General features: G+C 43.0%; 1 protein-coding gene across 1 annotated transcript; it reads left to right on the top strand.

The window, feature by feature from the left end:
• Positions 1–4,550: 4,550 nt before the first annotated feature.
• olfml3a (olfactomedin-like 3a) lies at positions 4,551–14,801 on the top strand. Its single transcript, XM_080444933.1, has 3 exons — positions 4,551–4,765; positions 6,462–6,789; positions 13,790–14,801. Exons 1-3 carry the CDS (start codon positions 4,655–4,657, stop codon positions 14,572–14,574), a joined length of 1,224 nt encoding a protein of 407 aa, XP_080301059.1. The 5' UTR covers positions 4,551–4,654; the 3' UTR covers positions 14,575–14,801.
• The last annotated feature ends 4,392 nt before the right edge of the window (positions 14,802–19,193 follow it).

Here is a 19,193-nt window from a genome sequence, read left to right as displayed (position 1 = left end):
CAAAAGCGCACATACAGTACTGTACACATATACACATATACAGTGAAAAGTGCAATATGACTGCAAACATCTAAGCTTTTGATTCATTGCACACTTGGCTGTATAGGCCATTCTGTGATCTGGCCAAAAATAACATGATTCCCTTCGCATTGAACATGATAACCATAAATACATTTACTGATGCCTTATTAAAATGACATAACTCCCTTCTCATGAGTTTTCATTAAGCAGTTAAGGCAATATCACGGCTTCAAAGACTTTCTTCTAAATTTCATTACCTCAGCGCAGCTATTATTTATATGAGCTAACATGAAACCACAGAACCTCCACAGCTTAAAAATAATAATAATACTTTTCAGATGAAGACAAATGCTGCCATCTTGTGGAATATTCACTCAATGCATGGTAAGCAGGTGAGCTATCAATGAGCACTGGTTTACTGAGGTTTGCCAGTATAAGTAAGCTGTGTGCCCATAGAGGGCAGGAGCCTATCGCCTGTTTCTGTAGTGTGAGGCGGCTTGATGTTCAGGAACATCCCCCAGCCATGATGTACAAGAACACTTCTTACTTGGACATGACGCTAGTATGTTGCGGGATTTAACCCCAATCCAACCCTTGATGCTGAAAGCCAAGCAGGGAGGCATTGTGTCCCATGTGTATAATCTTTGGTATGACCCAGCCGGGGGATCTAACCCTGACCTTGTATTTTTTTTTTGTTCTGTATGCTGTGCAGCACTTAGTTTGGTCAACCTCAGTTGTTTTTAAACGTGCTTTATAAATAAAATTGACTTGACTTGACCTCCCAATCTCAAAGCAGACACTCTCAACCAAAAGGTCACTGAGCTGGTGAGAGGCTTGCCAAGGGACATATGCATTTTTTACCTCCCTTCCTATTTTCTATTCTTCCCCATGAGTTAAATGGCTAATTGAATAACGCAGCAGAGCATCAACTGCAAGCCAAAAGGGTATGAGTCTGTGACACGCCATTACTAAATGGAGGAAAATGACTGTTTGTGTCACTGACCAGGCAGTGACACAATTAAGCAAGTAATTAATAGATAAAATGAATCTCCTACAGACTGCCAGGAGGTTTTTAATTGATATGAGGCTTTTGTCTCACAAGTCTCATATCAATTAGAAAAACGGATTATTGAAGAAATTGAAGAAAATCACTTGGGGACTAAATAGACAAAATGATTTCACGCACACGCGCGCGCGTGCACACACACACACAGACAGATTTTGTACCGGGCCACTGGGGACAGTGCCCTGGGGCCCTCGACTACCAGGGGCTCCATTCTCCGCTCTCTGTGAGGCCAATCGAAAATGTTCTAAAATGTATATACAGTAGGTTAGCGCTCAAATATTTGGACCCATCAGCCTACAGTACAAGGCCCCTCCCATATAGCCAGCACTAATGTTTGACTATACAGAGCTGATAAGGATTTTTAAGATGTTACATTTACCTTTAAGATGTTACCTAATGTGAATAAATGTCATGTAAATACAGTTTAGTAGCTTATACTGTGCAGACTGTAAATCCTGTATGATAAAATGTCTACAGGTGCTTTCGTCTTGATTCACACATTGCCTTACAATTGGAGTAGTGTGTTTGTGTGCCCACTGAGTACCCGTTCTGGGTTAGCGAGCGGGGGGCCCTAAAAGATCATTGGCCCAGGGGCAGTGGTGGGAAAAGTACTACATTGTTTTGCTTACTGTAAGTAAAAGTATCAATATGGCAATGTAGAAATACTCCGTTACAAGTAAAAGTCCGGAATTCAAAATTTACTTGAGTAAAAGTGCAAAAGTATTGGTATCAAAATGTACATAAAGTACCAAAAGTAGAAAGTACTAATTATGCAGAATGTCCCGTTTCACAAGTTTTCAAATGTATAAAATGTATAAAAATCTTCACAATGTGCTTGTAGATTGTCTATTTTCAAATGGCCGAAATGTATATAGGGCTGAAGTGATAACTGTATGTTTTGTAATAATAATCTAAATCTATAAAGTAACTAGTAACTACAGTTTTCAAATAATTGTAGTGGAGTAAAAAGTACAATATTGAAAACTGGAAATACTCCAGTTAAGTAAAAAATACCTCAAGTTCAGTACTTGAGTACATGCACTTAATTACTTTACACCACTGCCCAGGGGCCTCTGTGATTCTGAATCCGTCCCTGACACACACACACACACACACACACACACACACACACACACACACACACACACACACACACACACACACACACACACACACACACACACACACACACACACACACACACACACACATTATTATATCACAGTCTGCGGAGCATATCACAAACATTTCACTGCACATACTTGTTTGAGTCAGTGACAACAAAACCTCTTCAGTCTTGAATCTAACGAAATCCTGCCCCCCAACCCTAAACCTATACTGTAACACACAATCACATATCTGCATGCAAATAATCCACGCAGAGTCGCAGACACACAGGCCCAGACACTGGCCTGTCTATGCTTTTGCCAGGCAGACACAGACAGGCGGTTCAGTCTAGATTAGATCACACATCAGGTAGCTACACACTTCAATTCTTTCACGCAGCCGCATGGCACTTTGTTACCATGACGACTCCCTCTGTCTTCGCCAGTGTCTGCATGTAAAAATAGATGAGGGGATTTGTGGTTTGGTTCACGTCTAGATTGAGGTGATTGTGGGGCAGCACACAAACACGGAGCAGCTAGGCCAAATGTATAGTCCAATTTGTACTTGTCACACACACATTTTTGTCACAAAATAACCGACACAAAATAACCGATTTTCAAGTGAAAAACTTTTGTTGAAAATCTGTATTCTGGTGGGGTGGCCTAAAGAGATTTAACCACTATTGTTACCTAGTTAAACTGAGTAACTCCAGTTTAAACACAGTTCTCCATTTGAATCCCTTTTCATCAACCTTGAGACCTAGCTATGCCAAAACTTAACCACATATTTATTTATTCTAAGCTGTGGCAATGATGTACAGTCATTTGCTGTCCAATAATTCTCTATTTTTTCCGACCCTCTCTAATTAATGAAAGCGCCGGGTGTGGGTGTTTGGTTGAAATGAAAGCTGGCACACATTCGGAACATCATGGCCTACTGAGTGACACAACTTTCCTACTATATACACTTGATATGTCTGCTTATTCCCTGAGGTCTGTTTCTGAAATTGCTTTACAAAGTCCAATCAACTGGCGGCTAAAGCTGAATGGGTATAGAGAGGCAGTCTGGGAAACAGAAGATCCACCGTTCTATGAGTTGAAGTGTCCCTGAGCAAGACACTTAACCCCACAACAGCTCCCTGGGTGCTGCCCTTCTACTGCTCACTGCTGCTAATAGCTAGGATGGGTAAGGCAGAGGACACATTTCATGTATGTGCAATTGTACAGTGATACAATTTAAAAATAAACAGTGAGTTTGATCTGTTAATGCATGGGTTTTAAGAAATAGTGAGTTTGATCTGTTAATGCATGGGTTTTAACCCATGCATTAACAGATCAACTGACAAATCAATTGACTAAATGGAGGTGTTGGTGTAATCACAGTGACAGTGTTCATTTAACACACAGCTGCATTGGCTCTGCAGTCACAGTAGAGTCGTGTATGCCACCTTGCTTGAACCAGAGCGGTAGAAGGAGATTCTGTTGTCAGTGTAGGAGGGAAGCAATATGCTGTCATCTAATAAGACAGACATGCGCGTGGGCACCAGTGATCCCCAAAATGATCAGCAGTTGTTTACTGCCGCATACAGTAGCATAAATATGGCAGCCTAAAATGTTTTCCTTATGAAGCAAAAATAACTTTATGTTTGTTTTTCTTTCCAGTGATGAGGCTAAACTGATATTACATCACGTTTCCTATTTTTTAAAGATTTTTTTAAAATTAGATAGTGTAGACATGGAAACAGAGGTATTTTTGATGGGAAGGGAGACAATGCGAAAACATGATGGGAGTCAGACCCAAACTCGGGTCCTCGTGACTCACAAGGAGCCTGTGGTCTGTGCACTAACTGGCTGAGCCACCAGTCACCCCCCTCACACATCATTTCAACTGAACGATAAAGAATGGCCATGTGCTAAATCAATACAGAGAACAAGTGTGAGGTTGCATGGATGAGCATCATTCACAAAGACACACAGAATTTAGCCATTCATGTCCAGTCTGCATTATTCCCAATTTACAGTAGCCTACATTATAGTGTGTAAAACATAGATGCACAGCACACACACACACACACACACACACACACACACACACACACACACACACACACACACACACACACACACACACACACACACTAAGTACTAAAGAGCACATTTATTCATTGAGGACAGAGAGCGGCGAGAGGCACTCAAAGGCTCCTCCCTGGGAGTTTGTGAAAACATTCCAGCAAAGTGAGCGCAGCCAAAAGAATTAGGAACACCAGAAGTGGCCTCTCACTCCCTCTGTCCCACTCACCTCTTTGTGTATACACACTAAGAGAGCAGCACTCTGGCCACACCGTGCTGTACACAAACGCTCAAAGCTGGAGCAACAGCTGTAAAGGAGACCAAGTCATTGCGGAGGGGACCAGAGCTGGACAGATAGAGCAGCGGAGCTGTCCAATAATTTCTGTCCACCATGAGGCTGCTCATTGTCCTCTTCATGTCTTCGGTGTGGGCTCTCACTGAGGCACAGAATTACTACCAAGGACTAATGGATTACCTGGAGAACCGAATGCTGGCCATCGAGGTAAGACGGCCAGCAATTAGAATGACTGCAATTCAATTGAATCTACTTTATTTTGCGTCATTTGTGAGAATGGAAGGGAATTATTTCCATGCTTGAAAACTCGGTCACGGATCTGATAAATAATAGAGCCATTGTACTGAGATTAAGTGTAATGATGTTTGAACAATGAACAGAGTAGCTGAGCAAAAAAAAGAAATCTCTACAGACTTAACTTTTAGTACATCCTGCCTGCAAGGTTTATTCCCTTTCCTGAATTTAAAGTCTCATCAAATTCACCAGGGCCTCTGGGAGAATAAGAGGGAGAACATCAGCTGATGCTTGCAGGCTGTTCTTCTGCATTCCCCTTCTCATATCACTGTATTTCCACCAGGCATCCAACATTACAGTTGTTACCAGCATGCCATGACATTGAAACACTGATCCTTCACAGCACTGACAATAATGTCACACAAATCAAAAGCTTTTATGCATGGGCTGAATGAAAACCTATTACAAAGAGTGCCTTAGGGAGGGAACAAATTACCAGTTTTTGTTTGTATTTTTCTATGACAGTATTCAAGTCGAAACGTTATGAGACATGACATCCATTTCATGGAATGGAGAATGCATGCATTTGTTGACTGGGTATTTGAAAGGATCTCTTTGCATATGCTTCTAAAGAAAGAAAGACAAAAGCAGAAATTTGGCGGGACAACATTCTATGAAAAGCTATTTAGAAACATATTTTACTCTACAAAATGTATCTTTTCATGCATGTCTGTGTGATTGTTCAGGGCTTTGCTGAAAAAGAGCACTCGTGCTACATATTCACAATGTACACACACTTACTATTCCGAATAATTATTTTGCTTTGAACCCTTCTTGATGTACCGTACACTTGGGTGTACTCCAGAAATAAGAAATCTTATTCAAATGAAATGAATATTCTATTTACAGCTGAACCCTTCCCACATCATCCCATGTGTCTCTCACCAGTCTCATTCCCATGACGCTGAATTGACTTCTGCATTACTTCAGCATGAGAGCAGGACAATCCATCAAAAGTTTTTCACCGTCTTTGATGTTTTCAATTCGACATCAGACCTACAGCAAGTAAAGAAAGAAGTAAATGAAAGTGAAACAGAGGAGGGTAAATCAGTTATCACCGCTCGCTTCCTAAATAATTCACCTGTCAGTTTCACTCTGTCAGTCACTGCGCTGACAAACACGGCGCTTCTGTTTTAGATTATGAGATGATGTGAGAAAACCTCAATTTGTGCTCATGATGAAACTGCATCTGAGAGAAAATAAGCTAAAATACGTGGGTGGTGGGTAACTGATGCATAAAATAAAAAAATATTTATATAACGGCATAGTTCAAGAGACACATTTTATTGGCCAGGGAAGTAGAGCCTTGCTTCTAAACCTTTTTCCATTTCAAGGACCCTAAATTTGATATGCATTAGGCGATGGAACGCCATTTAAAATATTTCTTTTAATCTCTGGGACCCCAATCTATACTGTAAAATAGTGCAAATGGCTTTCTCTCAAGAGTTACAGACCCGTAAGGGTTCATTTGGTTCCTATCAATCATTTAGCTGGGGACCCCCTGGAACCTCCTCAAGGTCTCCCGGAGGTACAGTGCCAACGTTGAGCAGCAGTGAAGTAAAGCAAAAAACTGTCGTGTCTCGATATCGTGTGTGTTTTCTGTATATAGGACCGCATGGAGCTGTGGAATGAGCAGTTTCATCGGTACCATGCAGAGCTGCAGGAATTCAAGAAGCTGACCGCCGACATCATGGACGGGGTGGGTAAAGGGCACAGCTCCCTGCGCCTGGACCTGGAAGGCGCTACAGTCCGGGTCAATCGTGTGGAGCGTGAGATGGACTACCTGGAGGCCCACACCTCGCCGAGGGCCTGCGCCAACCAGGCGGACAAGGTGCTGGAGCAGGGGGCCTGGACTGAGGAAGGAAGGAGGGGGGACGAGGAGGATGAGGAGGAGGAGGATGAGGTCGAGTGGGAGGAGGTGCAGTCCAGTGTCTCTGGTGAGCAGTGAAACCAATGAGTGAAACGGATCAATTATGCTTTGTCGTATGACCAAGCGTTGCTTGCTGAAAATTGGAGGGATGCATAAATGTCCCCTGCGGGACGACTTGCCTTGCATATCTCTCATACACAGACCTATACCTCAATGAAACATATGTGGTGTGACCCTCCTCCGTAATCAAACTTAACCAGCCTTGTTAAGCCCAATCACGGCAAGTTACGATTATATGTCTCCATGTGGTCGCTGTTTTGCGAATCCATCAGGGAGAAGAGACTGCATGAAATCTCATAGACATTTTATCGTTTGATGTATCATCGGTGAACAGGTTGCTTTTAATTTTACGGGCAGCCGCTGGGGTAAAGTATTTCTCATGAGTCTCGCTTAGTTGATAGTATGAGATGATTCTCATGACATTTAATAAAATAAATAGAGAAATATGTAAAATGATGTATTACCAATGGCCACATTTTCACGTGGCCACCCAAAAACTTGAATCATTTTGTCCTATTAAATAATGATTTTTCTTTTATTTATTTTGCACAGGTAGGACTCCAAATTGAGCAGTGCTAGTGGTAGAGCACAGTTTTAAAACAATATCAAAGACCTCTGAAAAACATATAGGCCAAATGATTGTCCCCAGAATATGCCAACATATGAAAGGGGGGAATAACACTTTTTTTTTGGGGGGAAATAACTCGATATATTATAACTCTATGGAAATAATACTTTAATTTTGCTATTAGAGGCAAAGAGCAGATGTGCAAAAAGGTAAACATTAAAGAAACTCAACATATTCTGTGCAGTTACTGTATGAAATAAATAAGGAAATAATCAAATATAAACATTTCCAAACATTATAGTAGATGAGTAATGACATTGGTTGATGCTGTTGATGCTGTGTACACAGCATGAGTGTGTACACTACAGCTTATATGTGCTATTACTCACATTACTAGCACTTTTAGATTAGCTACAGTAGCTTAGCGTGCTACATTTAAATGAGCTAAAACCAGCAGACAGCTGCTTTTTAAAATGTCCATAAAACTTACCTTTTTTGTCTCCAATCCATTCTTCCTTTCTCTTCCTCTTCCTCTGAACTGTGCCCTGGTGGCTCTGATCTTTTCATTAGACCAGCAGAAATGTTCAAATTAGATCATGCAATTAACCCACCTCTGACCCGGGTGCATACCGCCATTCCGACATCCCACCATTCCGACATACCGCCATTCCGACGTATCACCATTCCGACATACCGCCATTCCGACATTTAGTCCCGCCATTCCGACAGTCCATAAATCCCAAATTCATTTTCATGGCTATATATATGTATATATATATATATATATATATAGTTAAAATTACATTATTGGATATATATAAGGGGTGGCTTTAGGCAGGCTGGCTGGCTCCAGGCAGGCTCTAGGCTGGCTCTATAGGCAGGCTGCCTGGCTCGAGGCTGTCTAGATTGTCTAGATTCTTTCCATGCCAAAGTGACTGAATAATAATAATATTAATAAATTAATAAATAAATGCTTTCTATTTGAAATAAATGTTGTATTGTCTTTATCTCTCTCTCTCTCTCTCTCTCTCTCTCTCTCTCTCTCTCTCTCTCTCTCTCTCTCTCTCTCTCTCTCTCTCTCTCTCTGTCGAAATGCCAAAGCTGAGCAGCTTTGGCTATTTTCTATGGAATGCCAAAGCTGCCGTATCTAGATATAAATACATAAATAAATAAATGAATTTATTTATTTTAGGGGCGTGGTTCTCACACAGCGACTGACGTAGACGGAAGTGAAATGAAGGGGCGGGGCCTCCATCTAAACTAGCTTGCGGGGCGGGGTTTTCCAAGAGCTGGCGTGGGATCCATAATAACGCGGCATGGCGACCAGCTTGTAGATCTGCTATTTTCAAATGGCCGAAATGTACACACACACACACACACTCACACAGTTTGGGGCAAACGCTTGCCCTAAAACATGATTTACTATTCTGTCCCTATCGGTACGTAACTCGGACGGCGCTGAGTAGGCTCAAGCGAACTTCGCAACGTTCGGCACGGCAACTCGCTCGCTTTAGCTCGCTCGGTGGTGCCTCTCGTGGCTCAAGTTCGCTTGAGACTGCGCGCCTCCGTCATGGTTTTGTACATAACCAGTGGTGGAAAAAGTACCCACATTTTTTACTTAAGTAAAAATATCAATACTGCAATGTAGAAATACTCTGTTACAAGTAAAAGTCCTGAAATCTAAATGTACTTGAGTAAAAGTACAAAAGTATTGGCATCAAAATGTACTTAAAGTACCAAAAGTAAAAGTACTAAATGTCAGAGTCACATTTCACAAGTTCAAAAAGCATAAAACATCTTTTCAAAAATCTACAAGCTCACAATGTGGTTACTGTATGTTTTGTAATAATAATCAAAATCTAAAAAAACTAGTAACTAAAGTTTTCAAATAATTGTAGTGGAGTAAAAGTACAATATTAACCTCTGAGATGTAATGGAGTAGAATTAAAAGTATAGAAATTTGGAAATACTCCAGTAAAGTAAAAATACCTCAAAATCGTACTTAAGTACAGTACTTGAGTAAATGTACTTAGTTACTTTACACCACTGTCCATAACTATACTTTATCGGCAAAAAAAAAAGGTCAGCGGTTTTCATAAAAGGAGCATCAGCATTGGGATTCGATCACGTATAGTTGGGGTTGAGAGTCCAATGTTTAACGAGCGCGCCACCGTTCCAGTTTCAGGATAAGGTTTTCCGCTCTATTAGAATGTGTTATCGGGTGGATTCCTTGTTTCTTTGGTGTTTCGACCAGGCGGGCCGTCCCGTTTACATGGTACATGTCCTGAGTAGTGATCATAAAGCAATAGGGGTAATAATAATAATCTCCATTAGGCACTTTACCCTTGTCGGAATGGTGGGACTATTCCCAAAATGGAACATTCCGCCACTCCGACACAGTGAACGTAACTTTGTCGGAGTGGCGGAATGTGTTTTTTATGGATGGTACCGCCACTCCGACAATTAGAAGTCAATGTCGGAGTGGCAGCATGTCGGAATGGAGTGAACCCCCTCTGACCCCTCACACACACCTGCTAGCCTTGGATCAAGATGGTCATAATAATACAGTCTTGGCTAGCGCTGGTCCATAGCGTTAGAAGCGTTCTAAAAGGAGAACTCCTTCTAACGCTATGGAGAGCTTAGCCCCATTTAGTACCTCTCCCTCCGCTATGTAGCTCCGAGATGAGGTCCTACGTGTGGCCCGGTGCCGTTTGAGCTAACATTTTCGCACATTTTCCACTTTACATGTTTCTTACCCCTTTCTGCACATCGTATCCAAAAAGCAAAGGTTTTCTGAAATGCTCTCAGATGTTTGAAATTTTAACGTACAATAAAATCTATCCAATGAGTTGAAAAAAGCGTTTAAATAGCTTCTCTCCTAAATGTTTTTAAGACATACCCGGATGTTGCGCCCGTAGAGATAACATCACTGATTCCCCTACTGGTCAAATGTTGAATTGCATCTTCTAATGCATAATATTATGGAACCGGCTGAGGAGAGAAGCAATTTAAACGCTTTTTTCAACTTGTTGGATACGATGTGCAGAAAGGGGTAAGAAACATGTAAAGTGGAAAATGTGCGGATAATTTTCGCTCAAACGGCACCGACAAACGAGGAACCTCATCTCGGAGCTATACAGCGGAGGGAGAGGTTCCGATTGGAGCTATGGAGAGCTATGTTTTGGCTAACACACCTGCTAGCCTAGCCCCGCCCCCACATCTCTCATTTGACACAACAGACTAGACTTCAATGTCATTGAAGACAGCAGCATGGAGAATGCAGATAGCCTCAGGGGGAAAAAAACTTTGAGCCTTTGAGTCTTGAGCCTTGAGCTTTGACACACCACAGGCGCCAATACCTGTCCTCATCATCAGCACAAATAGTCCATTGCTGGGGTGATGTTTCTACGTTTTCAGCATATGCTCTGGGTGGTAGAGTAGAAGGATTTTCTATGAGACTGTTGTTTTATCAGCTGCCTGAGGTGATACAGGTGTTGCCTAGCCTTCTTCTTGCCAGTCTGTGTGCATGTTCCATGTCCCAAGGTAGGCTACTTGAAGCTGCTCAGTGTGCTCACCCTCTCCACTGATGTCACATTGATTGTGAGTGGGTATAGGACCTCTGCTGCTGTGAACAGAAGTCCACGACCATCTCCTTGGTTTTTCCGACGTTCAAGGGGGTCAACCAAGCCCCCAGAGTTGCTGAGAAACATTGAAGCCGCCACCCCAGTGGCCAAAGCTGGAACTGCAGGCGGGGAGAAATACATGCACGAGCAAAACATACTGAGCGATATTTATAAATATAAATATGTAAAGATATTATACATAAATACATATGCATTTACATATAAATATGCATCTCGAGTGTATTTAATAAATATCTCGCGTTGATTCCTTGACACACGGGCTGCCGTAGGACGCAAAAAGGACACTAGTGCGCATGCTCAATGGTGTCCCCAAAAACGTCTCAATAATTCTACTTCCGGCAGGCTTCCGGGTGCTTCAAAACGCCAGTGAGCACTTTCATTGAAACGATAGCTGGGGGCGGGGCAATCCGCCCTCTAGTTATATTATACCTCTATGGGGTCAACAGGATTCCAGTACAAACCCCCTAAAATGTGAATCCCAATATGTCTAGAAATGACACACTACTTGTAAATGTGGTTTCTTACTTTGTCCGTAAAACCCACTCAAAAAACTGTGGTACAGAGCATACAGTTGACGCAAGGATGTGCTGTGTCGATTTATTAAACTTAAAATAACAAACAAACATAAATAGGCCTACAATATGTGTGCATGATCAAAAACTGATGTGCTCTCTCTCTGGTTCACACAGCTTCAACACTAACTGGAACATTATAAAGGATCTTATATAGCCAACAGTCATCCACACACAAAGATGAAACTGTTTATCTGATTAATGATTAACCAATGATGTATCACAGGTAATCAAACCAAGTCAAAGCACAATAATTATGGATAATACAAAACACATGTGTAGCTACTAATGAAATGGCTCTTTACACTACTAAAACCCCAGCTCCATCATCTTCTTTAGATGTCATTATTAACTTTTTTAGTTTACCAATCATTTTTTGCACAAACAGCACATTGTGAGTTATTGCATTGTGCGGTTTAGTCCTACTCATTATTACTCTCATCTGTCCTGTGCCACCCATCTGACGCGGCATCAGAAGTGGACTTGAGCCCTGTGAGGCACCTGGGTCTGATGATGCAGGTCGACAGGGGTCGCCTGTCAGGTTGGCGAGTGGCCGTGCTGAGCGGTGCGAAATGTGCTTCTGCCGACTCAGCGCTGGTTGAGTTGCATACCGATAGGCAGAGAATCATAAATCATCACGTCCTCATCGACGTGCAATGCGACGGGGCGTCCCATTGCTCCAAACATCTGACGCATTGTCAAATCCATTCCAACTCATCACCGGTTTAACGCAGCGGGTGTGACACTACCTTGTTTAGTCACATAGCCCACATCATTAATTCCTTTGCACTACAACTTTGGATGAGGATTTTACCATATTTTTCTCCATTTGATATGGTTTGTTGGACAACACTTTTTTTTTTATCTTTTGTGTTGTTATACAGTATATAACATTATTTCATAAATCTGTGCAGTACACTATTGTATGGAGTGTAAAGATGTAGAGGATTGGTCCTATCATACTGGTCCCTTTAGTTTGTATCTCTGTCATAGACTGACTGATCCACTGGTTGATGTGCTTTGGCTGCATGTTCTACTTTATGTGAATTTGGACAGATATGGGGGGGCGTTGTCATGTAAATTCACAGGCTGATTTTTGTTCCCAGTCCACCCCTGCAGAGCGCTGGCACAGTCACTGAGCATGTTACTATATTTACTGTTTCACTGAGATCTGTGCCATCCCTTTGCAGTGTCGTGCTGTCCCAGAGAAGCAATTCTCTGGAAAAATGGGACCAATCAGCAATCACAGTGTTTTTACAAGCTGTTTTGAGGAGACGTGTTCCGAGTCCATGGCCAATGTTTTCCAGGAGACCAATGTTTGATTTATATTAGTGCTCTGCTATCCTGTTTGTGCAGTTTGAGCAAACAATTGTCTTTAGTTTCATAGCCTTGTGGTCCCCAGGCCAGGCAGGTTGCTACAAATAAGTTTGAACTAGGAAAGGGTATATGGTGCAAGTTGTCACAACAATTGTGGCACCCCCTATTGAGAATTGACCGGTCAATTTGAAGTACATACGGTTTAAGTTAAGGCTTTGGAAAAAGCATCACCCCCAACTGAAATCAAAATACATAATGACTCTTTTGCATATAGTCATCTTTGCAATCTATCTCCGTTGATACAGAGCAAAACGCTTTCCCACTAGTTCATAGTACATATGCCTAGAATCTCCTCTCAAAGTCAATGTCTTATTCCTGCAAAGCAGAACAGGGAACTGGCCTGAGGTCAGTGGTTTTAGTCTCAGAGCTCATGTTCAAGGGAGTGTGCTGTGTTTACAGTATTTATATTGTCAGTCATTTGAACTGACATGCAATCCACTCTACTGCATTGCAGTAATCTAGAGGAACTGTAGGCCTATTGCTCTTCTTCAAATTAGTTATTAAGATGCTATCATCGATATATTCTATATGCTGTGCAGTGCTCCTACTTTTCAGCAACGTGATTCAATTTGCCATAGACTGGTTTTGATTTGTTTTAATTTAAGCAGCCAGGAATGGACTGCCTAGAGGCTACACGATCTGTTCTGCATATTAAGGTGTCATATAAAAAAACATGACCCTGGTGGCCAGCAGCACACGCATGCTAATACATATAACACCAAGATGGCAAGGTGAACGTAAGATCATTCCCCCAACACCGTACTTCTGTGTTTACTTGCATGTTTATCCCGTCTGCTTATAAACACATCATGTGTCATGTGGCCTGTGTCCTGTTTTCTCTTTCAGACTGCGAGGACATCGTCTCCAGCATCAGATCAGTGAAGATCCTGAAGCGAGTGGGCAGCCCCAAGGGACTGTGGATCAGAGACCCCAGGTCCTCCAAGGTGTACGTCTTCAATGGCACCGCGGCAGACAGTTTATACCAATTCAGCTCCGTGCTGGACTTCTCCAGCTCTCTGGGAGTCAACCACAGCAGACAGATCAGGCTGCCCTCACTATGGAGCGGCCCTGGTAGTGCTGTTTACAACAGCTATCTGTACTACATACAGCAAGAGGCCGACACTGAGATCAAGGTGGTCAAATATGACCTTCGGAGCAGTATGGTGACAGACAGCGCCATTCTCCCCGTGGACAGCAGCGCTCCTGTTTACAGCCTCAACCCAGAGACCACCGCAGACCTGGCTGCCGATGACGAGGGCCTCTGGCTTTTGTACGCCAGCGGTGAGGATGAACCCAACATCCACCTCGCTAAGATGGACCCCGCCACTCTCGATATAGAAGAAATGTGGGACACCCGTTGCCCACGAGAGAATGCGGAGGCGGCCTTCATCGCCTGCGGCACCGTGTACGTGGTGTATAACACCCGCCTGGCCAGCCGCTCCCGCGTTGAGTGCGTGTTTGACGTCAATGACGTGATGCTCAGCGAGGAGGCTCCGCTCCTCTATTTCCCCAGGAGGTACGGAGCCCATGCAAGCCTGAAGTACAACCCTGATGAGAAACAGCTCTATGGCTGGGACGATGGCTACCAGATCCTATACAGACTAACCATGAAAAGGAAACTCCTTGTTTGACCTATGGACAGGGGTCATCAATATGTCCGTACAAGACTCGTCCTTGTCTGTGCCAAATGTTTGATCTTGTTTTTACACACCATTATAATGTTCTTATTTTGATCATAACACCCAATTACTGAATGTCAGTCTCCAGGTTTTCTTCAGAATATGTATGACACTGATTTACTATGACACTGTATAGTATGGCACATTAGCTAATGAGTCCACTGGTGCAGTGGATTATTTTCAAGGACCCCCATAACTCCCGTAAGGGTCCATGGCAAAAATATAATCTTGTCAAAAATGGAGGGACAGCGAGTGCATTTTCCGGCAGCGGCTGCTGCCGAGGCAGCTCCGCGAGCTTTGGGAGTGTGCTGCGTTTGTGTAACGCAGTCCCCACCAATATTATTTACGATTCTGTGCCTATCGGTACATAACTCGGACGGCGCTTAGTCGAATAGCAGACCATCGGCCGGTCGTCGCGGGCACTCGCGCCTGGAGGCGCTCGGGCGCGACTCCTTGGCCTCAAGGTCTGCTGATTCGGCGCGCCTCCGTCATGGTCCAAAACTATACTTTATCGGCGGAAAAAGAAGTTGACTGCCGCTCCTCCACCGGCAGTTCCGCGACTGCCGCTCCTCCACCGGCAGTTTCCGCGGCAGTTCCGCTGCTCCGCCGGCAGCTGACGCTCCACCGCCGGCAGTCACTGCCGGGAGCTGCCGCTCCTCCACCGGCAGTTCCGCGGCTGTTGCCGCTGCCGGAGAATGCACTCGCTCCTTCTGCAAAAATGTCCACCACAAGCCAGCATGGTGATGACCCCTGCCTATGGAGAGTGATGGATGTTCAACGGTCAAGGAAATGTTTCCTTCTGATGCTTAATTTATACTCTGTCGTAAATTGGAGTCGCGTGCCGAAAATTGCAGATCCACAAGCTTGTGAGCTTGTAGATCGACTATTTTCGGCACACAACTCAGTCGTGTAAAGAAGTATAAATGGATCACTTTTCACAGCAGACATTTTGACAGGCAAATGCAGCTGGGGGAAATAATGTTAATTGTTGGTTCGTTTCTTTGAGGTGTTTCTGTGTGCCAGCATGAAGTGACAGTATGCAGGAGCTGTCCATGCTGGAATTACATCAGCAATTAATGTCATTACAGGTACCTATACTAGCGTCAGCTGTGTTTACCTGTCAAATGTTAAATTCATACAGAGTAGATAATTAATGTTTATGCCAAGTATTCGAAAGCCTACAGTGTAAAATTCAGTGTTCTAACTTTGAGAATGGGACCCCTAAGTGTACATTTTTATACTTTCAGACTTAAAATAAAATGACACTATTTGCAATAAATGGAATCTGTACGTATGTCCGTCTGTTATTTACGTATCTCGAGAACCGCCTGACCGACCAACTTCAAACTCAGCATTGAGTCGTTCAGATATTTCTCTAGAACCGCTGATCCAACCAATATGCCCATATATGGGAATGCCCAAATATGGGCATATACTGTTGAAATCTGGGATCTCCATATATGGGCATAAAAGGGACACAGGTCGACGAGTAGAATGGGTACTAGGGTGCATCAAAATACAATGTAAAAAATGTAATGTCAAAATTTCAAACAATCAGGGGTTGCATTTTGTTCCAATGTCTATACAAATGATTTTTAGCAAAGGTCATGCTCACCTGCCTGCAGCACATTCTGCTCACTCTTGTGAGTTTGACACCACACTGTCATTCACAATGTTGATGGCACACACATTCACCACACCTGCTTGGAATGCTGCACTGGTAGCCCAATCCTTTATATCAACTGAGAGAAATGCTGGATCGATGTGCAGCTGATGCATACCAAACCAGCAGTCTGGGTGTTTTATGTGGTGGTGTCAAATGCCATGTTGACAACCTGGTCAGTACAGCACCACCCCTGCAGCAGCTTGCATGTCAACCGGGCAATGATCTCTCCGCACACCTTGTCCTTCCCCTTTGTATATGCTGGCACACTGAGCAGTTTGAATTGCTCCGCATTTCCAACAACCACTGTCAAACGGTCCTCCAACTGGCGCACATTGCTGATCATCGGTGTCAACTTGCTGTCCCAGTGCAGAGTGCACAAACTGCACATGGTAGATGTTGTCCACTGCTTGTGGTGTTCTTTACTGACGGCCTCCAGCACTTGGCGGCGCGATCGATCTGCTGTCACGTAGGATGCTGAAATGTTTGCACAATTGCCGCCCGACTCCTTGATCAGGCCTCGTGTGAAGGCAGCCTGCTGCATCTGCATGATCTTCAACCGTGTAACCAGTGACACGAGACTCTGGTGGTCTTCTTACGCTTGCAGGAGGGTGTGTTCTCAGCCGGTAGAGTGGCAATTTCATCTGTATCGCTATCCTCATCACTTTTGCTTTCCAACATCGCCATGCTGGACGTGGTATGCGGTATCTAGCCTGCACTCCATTGCATCCACCTGTCGAGCTGTAGCCTCACGGGAGCGCCTGGCCTGTGGAATGCGCCACAGCTTGTTGTTGGAGTCGACAAGCGCCACCATCTTGTCGCACGCACCCCGATCACTCACCATTGGGATATTGGCCATGGCGTAAAATGGCCACACCTGCTCCAGGACGACCTTGGCTGCCATGAACCGTGACAATAATAACAGTACACCAACACGAAGAATAAAGAGTAGATTATCTCAGTTTTCTTCAGATCAAGGGTGGGGTCTTTTTGCCTCACAGCATTGTGCTTCATTAGCATTAGCATTGTCCTCGATTGTCTCAGGTTAGCATGGCTGCCAAATAAACATTGTGTTGAATGTTGAAATGGAAGTTGTAGCTAGAGTGCATTATGCACAATGTGTTGGTGATGACAGTAAATTAGATAAAAGTACATGGAAATACAATACACAAAATTAAGGTAAAACATGCATATGTATGATGGTTACCCCCTTTTGCTATAAAAGCTGTTGGCCGTTACACCTCTAAATCACCACATATTGCAAAAACATACTGTAATGTTTTTAACAACATGAATTGTAACACTTTTTTCATCCCCGACAGATCAGTAGGTTACAAATGTATATTTTGATGCACCCTAATGGGTACTCTGACAAAGCCCCAGACAGTGCCGACACTATGACTCAGACATATCGGTCGGATCGGCATAACGTAGGTGTTCGGGCCGCGTAGCAGCGGCCCGAACCTCTAGTAGGCGAAAATGGACAAAATTGTAGCTGATCAACTAACCTGCACTGCATCATGATGTATTGTGATAGGCTATTTTCTCTATTCATCGTATGACTAAGTACAGGACCTAATATACTGTAGGTCTTAAGTGGTTAAGCTGCATTACAATACTGTGTGATCAGTGGATTTGCCTATTTAAAATGGACTCCAAATCTAATTTCCTCCCCAGCAGCTAGGCCCACTGGCTATAGTTGTCATGTTGAAAACAACCGGGGCTCGCTTCAAAGCAGGATCAATGTTAATACATTTTACATTGAATAATAAATCACATTGATCACTGATCATTTTCATCATTACAAAAAAGACTGGCAATGTGAAACAAAATATATTTGAGTTTAGTTTATTACATTATTGTCCATCATGAATGTGTTTTACAATGATCCAGGATCTTAAAGGAACTCAAGAAAGACCTCGTCTTAACTATCAACTTACCAGACATTTTTTTCCTCAAACATTTATATTACAAATACAAATTTTTCAATACAAAATTGGAAAGTCAGTGATACCCATGACAGTTGGAAGGGATACAAGATCAAATATCAAGGAACAACACAATATTAGCCAAAGCTAGGAGGTCTTCAAACAGTCCATAAACTGAGGCAATTGATGTAACAGGTATGATCTATAATGGAAAACACACCACAATGTCAGGAAAAAAACATATGGCCATCATAAAGCACATTTTAGAAGAGCTACTAGTTTCAGATATTACACTCAAATCAGACAATATAAATCTCCTAATAATTAGAATGAAAGGGAGTTTCAGGACTAAACCAACAGCGTGAATGTGAGAAAATCCCCTCAAAATCACATCTGTGGGGCATTAATGGTACAGTATGAAGGGTTCAGTCAACCAAGAACCACATTGTGTCACCTCATTCTAGAGCCAACAAGTGGCAAGTTACTGTAGAGAAACATCACTCCTATACCTATGGCTTGTCTGTATCAACAGCTGGCCTCTTGGTCTTGTCGTCTCTGCCTCTCAGACACGCTGAGGTAAGCAGCTCACTCTGGGTACACTTAAGGAAGATGGAAATTGCTAAAACAGAGCCTGCTGGGTCTGCTTACCGCATCTGCTTACTTGATGCTCTGCCATATTCATCTTTCTCCCAGACTGTGATTTATGGTACCTTCTTTGTCTGCTCTGCAGTTGAGTTCAGAGTTCAGAGCTACAGTATTAGTATTCCAGAATATACTCTGGGGATACTACAGTATTTCATGTCTTTGAATGAACCATTGTTTTTAGGCCATCGCCAAAAACAGCTCTCTCTAGTATCAGATTAGGGTTTAAAGCTTCCATGGACTGTTGTTCATATCACTCACATTGAATGCTATTCTCCTCTCCTCATATTCAAACAGAATTATCTCTACCCCTCCACACACAATATAATCATTCAATG

The sequence above is a fragment of the Gymnoscopelus braueri genome, assembly GCF_963280865.1.
Source record: "Gymnoscopelus braueri genome assembly, chromosome: 12".
NCBI classification, from domain to species: Eukaryota; Metazoa; Chordata; class Actinopteri; order Myctophiformes; family Myctophidae; genus Gymnoscopelus; species Gymnoscopelus braueri.
The sequence above is the reverse complement of the archived record's forward strand: the minus strand, read 5'-3'. Positions and strand labels throughout refer to the sequence as shown.

Bases quoted from the DNA above. Each gene is read 5' to 3' on its own strand.
- olfml3a (XM_080444933.1), top strand. From the start codon at position 4,655: ATGAGGCTGCTCATTGTCCTCTTCATGTCTTCGGTGTGGGCTCTCACT. The intron at 4,766-6,461 runs GTAAGACGGCCA...TTCTGTATATAG, and splicing joins ACCGAATGCTGGCCATCGAG to GACCGCATGGAGCTGTGGAA. The intron at 6,790-13,789 runs GTGAGCAGTGAA...TTTCTCTTTCAG, and splicing joins GGTGCAGTCCAGTGTCTCTG to ACTGCGAGGACATCGTCTCC.